Below are 13,075 nucleotides of genomic sequence, written 5' to 3' on the forward strand. Positions count from 1 at the left end.
TTTGATCCTACTAGAAAAATTTCAGATTTGTTGGTGGTGAGCTGAAGAAAATTTGCAGACACCCAGGCCTCGTTGTCTTGGATGCAAGCTGAAGCCCGGACCATAGCAGAGGGACATCCAGGGTCTTATTTTAGGTAGAGCTCGGTGTCATCTGCATAGGAGTGAAACATGAGGCTTATGTTGGCAGATGAGGTAACCCAAGGGAAGCATGTAGATGTTGAAGAGACCCAAATGTCTTCAGAGACATCGCAGGTCACTGGGTTTGCATCACCACTGCTTCCATCATAGAAAATAGACTGCATGTGTCCAGATAGGGAAGAGGACAGCCAGGAGGGACAGGTTCCAGAGATCCCAGCATACTTTTGAAGGCGGTCAAGAAGAATGCTATGATCTGTGGTATCAAAAGCAGCAGTTAGGTCAAGGAGGACAAGGACAGAGTGAGCATCAGCATTAAGCAGATGATCATTTACAATCCGGAGTAGAACAGTTTCAGTACTGTGATGCAGACGGAAGCCAGTCTGCAGAGATTCAAGTAGATTGTTGTCTGTGTGATGTTTCCTCAGCTGGTTGGCTACAGCCCTTTCAGTAGTTTTTGGAGAAAAGGAAGATTGGATGTGGGACAGAAGTTACATAAAACAGCTGGGTCAAGGGAGGGTTTTTGAGCACTTGAGGGCAGCAGGAAGCAAGCCTGAATCCAGGGACAGGTTGAGAGAGTGCAATATGAGAGGAGCAAGATCAGAGACGGACGGGATTTGTTGGCCAGGGGTCGGTCCAAGGGGCTTGTGGCAGTCGATTCAACAGTAGGCTGGAGACATCAGTAATGGAGAGAGGAGAGAAGGAAGAGAGAGCAGGTGGGGCAATCAGAGGGGAGTCAAGGTGGTCAAGTACTCTACTGGGTTTGTGTCAGGAAAGCATAGAATAAATGGTGCTGATTTTGTTCCGAAAGAGGAGAAATCATGGCAGGTAAGAGAGGAGGATGAATGGGAGATGGATGTATCGATGGCCGAATGCAGGATTTGATCAGTGGTTTTGAAGAGAATATTTGGTTTACTGTGTCTCATGGATATGATTTCTGAGAAGTATTTCACCCTGGCAGCAGCAAGCGCACACGTGTAGCTACCGAGCTGATCGGACCAGAAATCTCTGTGAACTGTTAGTCCAGACGACCTCCATTTGCGCTCAGAATTGCAGCAGGCAGACTTAAGCATTAGAAGTTTGAGGGTATAACATGGACAGTTGCGATATTTCTTCACTGTTCTGGTTGTAAGCGGGGCAAATGTGTCTGATCTGAGTAAGGGTGGCATTGTAGAGGGTTACCGCATCATCGACCGAAGACAGGAGAGTACCAGTCAGAGGGGAAGAAGAGATACATTCCGAGAGTATAATTGGATTTAGCAGATTTTTGGGATGAAAGGAAATGACAGCATCAGTAGTAGCTGAAGGTGTAGGAAGATTAAGAAATGGTCAGAGAGAGAGGTATCTGAGACTGAGAGATTGGAGATATCAAGACCCTTGATGGAATTCATTTGGATTTAAAAATATATACATGCAGCTAGTTGTTATGGTGATAAGTGAGAAAATGCAAATAGTTGTCTTGGAGACCAAACACCAATCTAAAAGTGAAACCAACAAAATGACTGGGCTTTAAAGAATAAATAAGGTGATTAGCGTTTGTCCCGTGGTGGCCCGATAAAAAGCTTGATTCTGTTTCCCCTATTCCCTATACACACAAAAAAAACACTCAGTTAGAACCTTTCATGCTTTCACAGTGGAAAAGTGCAATTCTAATTGAATAATCCAGTTTTATGCAAATTTGGTGCACGATCGATATCTGCCCGAGTTCAGTGAAACGTTCCTGCGACATTGTAGAAAGTAAATATTTTTTGATTTCATGTTCTTCACCTGACAGTACTGTGATGGGCATAGTCAATAGCAGACACAAGGCAATACTGATGTTATGGCAGCCCAGGAAATTTCTCCTGTAGTCGACCATTGCAAGAGGCGAGGGCGATGCGTTGGCTGGAAACATTTTATTTGTATTTGTTTTCAGGATCATTCAAACACACAGTACGCATGTGACACACTTATACTTGTAGTCCCCTCAAGTTTGCAGCACTGAAATTTGTTAATTTTTAAATGTCTTGCAGTTTTTGGCTTAAATCGTGGGTTATATGATTACGAGGCAAATACTGACATAAACTGGCTTTAAACTCCTACATGTTGTTTTTTTCTCTGTTTATGGCTTGTGGCTTATATATAAAAGGAACGGTAAAAATGAGTCCTTCATTCTGGTGCAGACTCTACGTGAATATAAGCTTTTTTTTATAGTAATTAAGGCACGACAACTGAGGTCCCCTTGCTGCCTCAAGGCTTCATGCAATTGCATGGGTTGCATGTGCATAAAACCACTACTGGTCATCACTTGACTGAAAGGTGACACCACACTTATTGCAGAGAACATTTGTCTGCTGTGGAGTGACTACAGTCATTGACCATTTGTAATTGAGGTGTAACACGGCCAGGGATTTTAATAGAACCTTATTAGTAAAGTGACTATTTGGCTTCATAGAATATTTAGTAGGTAAACATTGTTAACTATCTTCAGGTCAAGTTACTATTTTGTGTATGTATACCTTGCTCTGGGTTTAATGAATATGAAGGTGGACATGTGTACAGAAATCAGTAGACTCTATGAACACAGGAGAAACCCTGTACACCCCCTCTATCAGATGTGTAAGATTACTGACTATGACCCTCCATTAGTGCAGTGCAAAAAGTCAAACTTTGTCACTATTTAAATATAATACAATAAACATCATAACAATCCTAGATCGGGATATTCATTTATTCTCCAGTGATAAGGAATACACTATTGAAGATGGCATTTGTAGTTGAGGTAGTGTACTGTATATACAAATCCTTTTCTCACTGTTAAGATAACTCCTTTTAAAAGTGACCTTTATGAGCAATCTTATTCAACACTCCATGGTCAGTACCACTACACCAGCTGTAATGATTTACTTTATTCATTTTCGCTCTCCCAATGAGATTTCATAAGGTCATTTATTTTGTACATTTTACTTTTGTAGAATTGATCATTTTAGATTTTTTTTTTTTCATTTATGATAGGGGTTTCTCTTTCCTTGGTTGGTTTCTCCCTTTAATCTTAACAGCAGAGCCAATCTAAATTTCTGTTGCAGTTGCAATATATCCACACAACAGCGGTTTGCTCTTTGTAGATTTGTAGTTTGCACATCATCCTATCATATCTAATTAAATTAATTAAAGGCAACTTTTTTTATTCTGTAGGTATTTAGAAATTCCACCCCTCAGATGCACCCAGTCAATGTAAAGCATTCATTACCATTAATCCCGGGGGGGGGGGGGGGGGGGTTGACAGTGAGAAATTAAATTCAGTGGCAGTGAGATATTCAATTATCCTATGTAGGTCAACAAGTTTCCTATAATCTTGTTTGTTTTAGCTTATATGTGCTTATTGTTTTGGTGCATAAAAGCAATATTTATTCCACCCCTAGAACTCTACGTGGATGCCTAATAGCATTACTGCAAAGAGAGAGACGAAGCTGAAGCAGCTGCTGGGTTCACCCACACAGCCATTATGATTGAATCACAGGGAGAACCTTGTGTTCTGCAGTTCTTGCCCCAGGGAGCAGTTCACACCCAGTCATCCTGAAATCAATATATGTGCCATTTAGAAACAGAAAATATAAATTTGAGCCATTTATTGAACCAGCTAAGCCATTGTCTTGTTCCACGTTGTCTTGTACCACGTCATAATTGTCTTTATGACATTTTTTCACTTGCATTCTTTTAGATAAGCCTGCATTTTTGTGTGTTTGTTTCAGCATTGGGTTAAAAACATAAAAAAGGGGGGTGGGGGGGGGGGGGTCTCTAAAAACATACTTAATGTATTTTATATGAACTTTTTTTTTTTAGCTGGAGATGGAGAAGGCCCAGTTACAAAGCCTGGAGCAGGAACACAAGAAGCTGTCGGCCCAGGTGAAGGACGAGCGTGAAAAGAACAAACACATCGTCACGATGCTGGTGAAGGAATGTAAGCAACTGGCTGCCAAGGTGGTTGAGGAGAGCCAGAAGTTCGATGACCTTTCGGCCAAACTGGAGGAGGAGGCCAAGGCGACAAGCCGGCTGGAGGAGGAGCTTTCAGCCGAGAGGCAGAAGGGTCAGCAGATGGAGGCGCAGATGGAGAAGCATCTCTCTGAGTTCGACACGGAACGGGAGCAGCTGCGGGCCAAGCTGAGTCGTGAGGAAATGCGTGCAGGAGACCTGAAGCTAGAGAGTGAGAACCTGAAGAAGGAAGTGGAGCAGCTCAGATCTGAAAAGCCAAGTAAACTAAGTGTCCCTGCCAAACTACCAAGCAAAACCAAATGCTTGATGTCCATCGGCGTCGGAACAGATAAACTAAATTTGAGGACAACCGCTTGCCAAACAGACATACCACTAGCTGAAGAGCACAGTATTGATGGTTTGAAGAAGTCTCCCATACCTGTAAAAGCTTCCACTACGAATTACACCAGTGGTGGAAATCCAAAATTGGGCTTAGCAGGAAATGCAGTGTTAGCCAAACATGACAGAGGTTCTTCCCACTACAATTCAGTGGTGACAGCACAGATTGAGAATGGATCTTCAGGTGGTGGACCACCAGAGCACCAAGTCAACCCACCTACCATGCACAGTTTACATTCACCTGCTAACTCCACCACTTTGCAGACAGGCCTGAGTCCCAGAGTCCAGGCTGCGCGCTTCAAGTTTCAAGCTTCTCCAACTGAGCACGAGCAAAATGGAACTACCACCCAAAGCCCCCCATCCAGAGATTTGTCACCCACAAACCGTGACAACTTGGCTGCCAAGCAGCAAGCCCGCCACACAGTCACACAAGTTCTTTCAAGGTTTACAAGCCCACAGACTGCTACTTTGAGGCCTGGTTTACCCCATTCTGCTTCCGAAGGAGGACCTTTCCCTGGCCGAATAGGCCATCCACAAATTGGCTTAAAGTCTCCCACAGTGGTGAGAGTTGACAGAGGGAATCCACCACCTATACCGCCCAAAAAACCTGGCCTATCACAGACCCCCTCTCCTCCACACCCACTTATAAAAGTGGTGACTGATGGTAACCGATCCCCTAATACTGGGCAGGGAATTCCCTCCAAACCAGTGCCCCCTCTTTCCGGATCACTTCAAGGAATGCGCTTAATAAATGAGGAGATTCTAATCAAACCCACATCGCCTCAGGTACCACCCAAACCAGCCGTTGATATCTCGGGGGCAGGAGTGGGCATCCCTATCCCAGCCTTGGCCACATCTCAGGTGGGTGCCTGGCCCTCCCTCTCCCAAGGGCCGCACCAGTCCGCATGCTCAGGGTGTCCCCTTGCCATTCCCTCCTCCTCCACCGCCATTGCCTGTAGCTCCTCCATAAACCCTGTTAGTCCTTCATCCTGTAGACCCTGTGAGACAGACAGCCTACTGGTAACAGCCTCAGGTAAAGGTATTGAAACATGCTATCAAATTAGTTCTCCAGAAGGTGCAGTTTTTCAAGTCAAAGAACCTTTGTTTCTCTGTATTTAGTTCCTCCACCCAGTCTCTATCTAGTTTTCTTGTTGACACTGGATCATCCAAGATGTTCACCTATAATTTTACTCTTGCAAAGTTGGCTTTTGATGGTTTGTGTGCTTTTCAACAACTGCATGTAGCTAAGATTTGAAAACTGGGACATTCGAAGAGGCCATATCAGTTCTTGTGGCAGTAAAACTACCAGTGTCATTTTGTAGACTGGTAGAAGAAAAGAAATACGAGAAATACAGTGTTGTTGGATAGAGGTGCTGCACCTTTCACAAGCAATCGGTAACCTTCAGTAAAATCATTTATTGTATTGGCTTTTTAAAAAAACAAAAACAGAACATATTCATAGGGGCCTTTTCTTAGGTTGCACTGAAAGGGGGAAAAAGTCAACAGAATTGCGTGGCTGTAGAGTTCTGAAAGTGCTTTCTTTATGCATACCTTCCGTTTCATTCCCTTTCGGGAACTTTTGTCTTTCTGCTTCCACAAAATTCCGTTCTCTCACTAAGCATACTAAGATATATATATATATATATATATATATATTATATATATATATATATATATATATATATATATATATATTTTTTTTTTTTTTATTAAAGATAAAAAGAATGAATTAAGTATTGCTCATGTATCAGTGACTGCTGATGTGCTACTTTACAGGAGAGTGAAAGGATGGGTTCTACAAGTAACAAGCACTACTCTCTGAAGCTGATGCCAGAAGCTGTGTTCTCCCTTTGCCCTTTATCACTGCATGTTGTGCAAGCCTTAACGAATGCTGTGTTTTCACTAACTGTTGAATCTGTGATGACTGACTCTGTACTGTGCACTTACTACTGTACTTCATGAAATTGTTCAACCTCAGACACTGACCTTAGTTTGCAGCATGGTGTTAATTAATTTGTTTCTTTTTAAGCAAAAATGTTCTGTATAAAAAAAAAAAAAAATCCAAGTGGTGTGTTTTTTTTTTTTTTAGAAAGGGATAATGTGTTAGTGTATATAATTTACAAATACTTCATAGTTCAACCAGACCAGATGTCTGCCAGACCACATATTCACACATCTTGATGATAATGGTGTACTATACTGGTGGAAATGAAGATTACGCCACAGTAATAACAGGATATAGAAATGTAATATTAAGCCATACTCCAGAGTATAAAATAAATGTTAATGTTCAAGGTTTGTTGCTTTTTAATATGAATATATATATATATCAACACATTTTATTAATTTAATTAATTAATTAATCACACAAAACAAAAAATGTCCTGCTTGAAATGGCACAAATCTTTAAAAAAAAAAAAAAAAAAAAAAAAAAAAACAGCCTATTTAAAGTTTATATTTAATATTGGCCTGGGAATGCATATAAAAGATGGATAGTGCTATTTTAAATGTAATTAGCTTGGACACTTTGCCCTGTTGTTGTAAATGACAAAGTATATTGGTCTGCTTCAGAACACTGTTGTAAAAATGCATCTATATTTGAATTTACTGAATATTCACTAGGTACTTTCAGGTGTAGATATCTAAACAGTAATTGTGTGGATGGGATAAAAAAAAAAATTAAAAAAAGGTGAATTTGATATTTTCACAAAAGATTGTAAGTAAACTTGCCTTGTGCCTGTTATTAGTACTTTCCACCATAGCCTTGGGAAACATGAAACAAGCTTGGGTAGTGTCTGTACAATACACAGTCCACTGCAGCTGCGCTTACAAGCACCATTCATTTTTATGCTTTGATTGGCTATGCATGCTGGATAGTTTGCAATTATGGTTAAGTTTTAGTTAATTGCATGGCCCTCCATAATCGGGAGGGAATCTGAACTGACACGTATTTTACATTATTGTTATTCTTTGATCATAGTTCAGAAAGTTAGTGCACTAGATGATAATCCATTGTGTTAATGTGATTATTATGAAAAGCTGTTGGATTTTGGCTACAGGTACACTAGTGTGGTTATGTATAAAGAAGGTTTTGTTCCCCTGCTTTAAAGGGGAACTTGGTTGTAAGGAATTGTAAGCTATGTTCATACATCTGATTTACAATGGAGTATACAGGGAAAATCTTGATCTGAAATATTAAATAAAAGTAATTTTAGATATACATAGTAATTTTAGATATACAATATAAACTGTTTCTTCAACTTGTATTTATTTAATTTTTTTTTCTCCTTTTCCAGTCCTTTGAACAAGGAAGGGTACACAGGGCCTTCCATATGTTGCGTTGCAAACTCCATGCACTTAACAAACTCTCTTCCAAAAAAACAAAATAATATTGCCAAAAACACCTAATTACCTAAGACCTTGTTCATTAAAATAATAACATCGTTGTATTTTCCTGGATTCAGTAAAAATGTGAGGTTACAGCTGTTTATATGCAGTACTAACATTAACCCTTTTTGTAGGACTAATGTGGAATCTCTCAGGTTTACTATCTTTACTATTTTTAACTTTTTATAAACCAGATGCAGCTTAATAACAAAAATAAAGGGCCCCCTCCAGTTTGTAGAGAACACGCAGTTCTTTTTGGTTTCTGTAATGTTTTATTTTTAACATCCATATAGAAATGAGACAAGGCTTGGAGAATCCACTTTGAGATTTAATATTTTGTGAAATAAATTAATAATACAACTAATTTTATAACCGTATAATTGAGCTATTTGTCGTAATGAAAGCTGTTTTTGAAATCATTATACCTGCATTCCACAACACACAGGCTAGAGATGGATTACATATATGCCAGAATCTGCATATGTTTTAGAATTGATTACTTTTTTTTTTAATTCATCTATACTATTGTATATACATGTGAATTTGTTCTGGCTTTCCAAGTGATGGCAGGTATATTGTAGAACATTTCTATGGTATATTTATGATGGGATGAATATCCTAACACAATACACAATAGAAGTGCATTGTAATTGAGAAAGGGGTAATATACACTAAAAGCTAAAAACACACCCACAATAGAAAACTAGTTCTTTTGTAGAGCAGTAGAATTTTTTGCTAATGACCGTAGCCTTTAGATACTGATCTCTTTTCATATGGATACATAAGAGTCACAGTGGTGGGATTATATTTTCACCTGATTCTAATACACTTCATTATTTTTTTTAGATTCCTATTCTTAGAAACTAAAGTAGTCCAATTGCAAGAACAGAGTCATACCCTCTGAGGCTGAATATCCACGGAGTATCCATATGGCAGTTTAAAATGTGGAAAGCAGGTTACCGTTTGTTAATATATTAAGCTTCTGTTGTTTCTCACTTACCTCCCTGTAAATGTTGTCACTTTAACTCACCACAGGCTGGTCTCCCTCCCTAGTCCCCTCGCTAACCTGTGGTGGTCCTGTCCCCCTGGCTGGCAGGCCCACCCTTCTCCACCAAGCTGCTACCCAGGGAAATGTCACTTTATTGTCAATGCTGCTTAACGAAGACCGATTGGATATTAGTCACCTTGATGAAGATGGAAATTCTGCCTTGTATTCTGCTGCTAAATGTGGACACACAGGTAACTCCAGAAATGTTTTGTTGGTTTTATGATCACAGAAGTACATCAGCTAAATGTCAGTATTGAAACTTTGCCCAACTACCTCTGGCTTTGAACTTTCTTTCACCCAGATGTCTGTATTGCAAGGTCTGTGGTGGTGTGGTTTTGAAGCCATAGGGAGGATCCGACAATCAACGTGAAAGCATATTCCTCAGAAGAAAGGACATATTTTTACTTATAATATTTGTAGGAATTCCTGTAAAGGGAGATGTGTCAGGGTGAAAGGGTTTGTGTGTGAGTGGGGAATATTAGGTGGCAGTGATTCTTCTTTGCAAAATTGCTCAAGCTCCGTCAAGTTGGATGGGGACCTTTGGTGAACAGCAATTTTCAACTCTTTCCACATATTCTCAATTGGATTGAGGTCCGGGCTTTGACTGGGCCACTCCAGGACATTAACCTTTTTGTTTTTAAGCCACTCCATTGTGGCTTTGGCTGTATGTTTGGGGTCATTGTCCTGCTGGAAGATGAATCGTCTCCCAAGTCCCAGTTCTCTTTCAGACTTCAGCAGGTTTTCCTCCAGGATTTCTCTGTAATTTGCTGCATCCATTTTGCCCTCTATCTTCACAAGCTTTCCAGGCCCTGACTCAGAGAAGCATCCCCATAGCATGATGCTGCCACAACAATGCTTCACGGTAGGGATGGTGTTCTCAGGATGATGTGCGGTGTTAGGCTTGCGCCAAACATAGCGCTTAGCGTTGAGGCCAAAAAGCATTATTTTTGTCTCATCAGACGATAGAATCTTCTTCCACTTGGTCTCGGAGTCTCCCACATGCCTTCTGGCAAACAAGCTGGGATTTCATGTGAGTTTTTTTCAACAATGGGTTTCTTTTTGCCACTCTCCCATAAAGGCCAGTTTTGTGAAGCACCCGGGCTGTTGTTGCCGAATGCACAGTGTCTCCCAGCTCAGCCGTGGAAGACTGTAACTCCTTTAGAGTTGCCGTAGGCCTCTTGGTCGCCTCCCTGACTAGTGCCCTTCTCGCCCGGATAGTCTGTATGGTTGCATTATTTCTCATGCACTTGAATGCATTCTTGTGAGTAGCCTGCATTTTATACATACTGAAATCTGTCATGCTGCTGTTCACAGTGCACTGATGCCTGCATTGCTCTATGCTCACCCTTCTCTCATGCTAAAAGACTTAAATATGTATCCAAGGACATATGGCTGGACCAAAGGCAGAAAGTAAGGCTGAGTAACATTAAATTATACAGATTACCTGCATGTTTGCAGGGTGTTTTATATTATAAACTGTTGTCCTTCATCATAATCCATTGTCTCCTTGTTTTGCTACATTGGAGCTCTTGTTCATACTGACACTAGAAATGTTATCGCTGGTCCCCCTTCTGTTGAAGATCTCGTGGTGTATTGCTTGTTGTCTATACTTCAATTTGGAATCTGCAAGTATTTCAAAGACAAAGCTGTGGAAGAAATGTTTTAAATCAAGTTTTTGGAATTAGGAGGAATTGGAGGTCACCATAGAGATCTCAAAGTACCAGCCGTTTTGTAGGGAATAAGTAACATGCACGGACACATTCATGAATAGCCCTGTGAGGAGCAACATTTTAAAATCAATATACTGCTTCACAGGAAGCCAATGTAGTAATCTAAAAAGTGGGGAAATGTGTACCAACCAATTCAATGAGGCATATAGGAGACCAGCAATCAAGGAATTACAATAGTCAAGCCTAGAGGTACAAAAGTGTGAATTCATGTCTCAGTATCAGCTTGGGAAAGCATGGGCCTCAACCTGGTTATATTTCTGAGGTGCCAAAAATAAATCTTAGTTTATTGAACGTAAAAAGCTGGATTGAAAATAACAGATTCCTGGCATTTGAAGCAGGAGCTCTGTCAACCATCAAAAGGAATAACAACGAGAGAGCCGTGCCAAGGTGACCAAAAAGTAAAACCTGAATTGAATTTAAGGTAATTCTGAGACATCCAATTCTGACAGCAGGACAGCACAGAGATAGCTACATTTGTATTCATGTTCATGTACTCCTACCTGTTCAGATTTGTCTTCCACTCACAGTATGATATTTCTATTTTATTTTATATTTGTTTTTTAAGTTTCTGACACAAAAGTCATGATAATGGAGCAAAGTAAGATATGAGAAATAGTTTAAAACCAAAAGTCAAATACTGTAGAAATTAAAAAAAACAGAACTTGAATATTAATTGGATTTATGATTAAGCATTGTTTGATTTTAAGTGCATTTTATTATGTAACTAATTGTTTTGTGTAGAGAAGCAATTGAAGGAATGTGGGCAGAAGCATATTATGTAATTGGTGTAATCTGTCTAATAAACCAATTTTCAGATTTAAAAAATTATATCTGCTTGCCCACTGCTCTGTACTTTTTTTTTGTTGTTGTTTTTTGTTTTTTAATTTTTTTTCTATTTTGGAGGGGGCTTTTAGTTTTAAATCCTCCTGAAATTGAGAATTTGAGAGTATAGAAAACAGACCGCAATAGACACTGTAACCAAGAAGGATATATATTGGTTTGATTTTTGCTTCTTAGATAGCAAGTTAGCATTAAACAAAAATACTATGTGAGTGTGCCCCCAGTTAGGACAATGGTGGAGATTTTGTTTTAACATAAGGTCATAAGGATACTGTGCCTCTAGCTATATCAATTAGTGTATTGAACCTGGTGTTTTTGGTCTTTGTTGAAACTAATACATGAGAGAGGGTGAGAGAAATAATAAATACACCAATAGTTTTATTTTCTGGTCTAATATGTGTATATTTTGATATCTATTTTATTTTTTATTTTTATAGACTGTGTTGCGCTGCTGCTGAATAAAGGAGCACCAGTTGATGTTCCTGATAAACATGGATTTACACCAATACATATAGCTGCTGCAAATGGGCATTTCAGGTTGGATAAACTTCTATTGAATATTTAGAGTCTTGTTAAAAACTTTTGTTTGTCTCCTGGTTTCACTTTTTATTCATGTAACTCTTGCCAGCAAAAAATTTGAGTTGGTGTTTGTGTTACATATTGTGAGTCTGTGAAGTCAACTTCATTCAGATTGCTGCATCGGTTTATGCAGATGGATCTTCCCACTTTTTTTGTACCACCTTCTGTACCGTTGTTAGGCCATGTCTAGGTCTCCTTGTTGCACATCAAATACTTTTTTGTTAACAGATTACTTACATTACTCTTGTTGATCTACAGTACCCTGTGCTACCATCTCATTGAATATTAGTATTGCTATTGTTGTTGTTATTATTACTGTATTATTTTTTATTAAATAGAGCCCAGCTTCCTCATTTCAGCAATAATGACTGCTTCATCCTCCAATAGGTGCACTGAGCTGTTAATAACCGACAAAGCTAATGTTAACCGTGCTGGTTCAGGAGGACAGACACCCCTTCATTTGGCTTGTGCCAATGGAAACTACGACTGTATTAGAGTCCTGCTGACCGCTGGGGCAGATCGAACTGTAACGACCACTGTAAGTCAATACTACAACAGTGGGGGGCGACTCTTAATCCATATCTTCTTATTGATTCTAATGTTCTGGGGCTGCTAAAAGTTTGTGTTAACCCACAAGGTATTTGTTAGTTTGAGTCGGTGCCAAGCCAAATCTATTTTATTGGCTTGGCTTTAAAAATGCATCATAAATGAAGATTTAATCATAGCCACACATTAAGTTATTTTAAATGGCATTTGGTTCTAGAGAAGGGTATATTTATTTAAATGTATGAGTTACAGTATGTACCATTCTGCTGTGCTGTATCTAAATGTTCCCCAATAAATAAAGGTATTGATGTGGGCCTGATATATTGCTAGTATGTCAGTCATTTAAAATGAGGCTTGAAATCAAAGCTAGTAAAATTGTCAAACACATTTTGACATAGTTTGGAGGGGTTGGGGGGATTTCCAATAATAGTGGAACCATTGTGTTTCCATGACAACCAGT

The 13,075-nt window shown here is 39.5% G+C and overlaps 1 protein-coding gene across 3 annotated transcripts in view; it reads left to right on the forward strand.

Moving 5' to 3' along the window:
- Window positions 1-13,075, forward strand: part of LOC121318221 (cortactin-binding protein 2-like) — a 49,506-nt gene that overhangs the window by 18,995 nt on the left and 17,436 nt on the right. For 2 of the 3 annotated variants that reach the window (XR_005950584.1, XM_041254666.1), the window contains exons 4-7: window positions 3,958-5,524; window positions 8,908-9,111; window positions 11,928-12,027; window positions 12,457-12,607. Coding sequence is in view for 2 of the 3 variants with exons in the window: in XM_041254666.1 (XP_041110600.1) it covers window positions 3,958-5,524; window positions 8,908-9,111; window positions 11,928-12,027; window positions 12,457-12,607 (2,022 nt within the window). In the remaining variant the exon portion in view is untranslated. The remainder of the gene's footprint in view (window positions 1-3,957; window positions 5,525-8,907; window positions 9,112-11,927; window positions 12,028-12,456; window positions 12,608-13,075) is intronic. The other variant, XM_041254667.1, reaches the window with a different exon arrangement.

This window comes from Polyodon spathula, chromosome 7 (assembly GCF_017654505.1).
Source record: "Polyodon spathula isolate WHYD16114869_AA chromosome 7, ASM1765450v1, whole genome shotgun sequence".
Taxonomy (NCBI): domain Eukaryota; kingdom Metazoa; phylum Chordata; class Actinopteri; order Acipenseriformes; family Polyodontidae; genus Polyodon; species Polyodon spathula.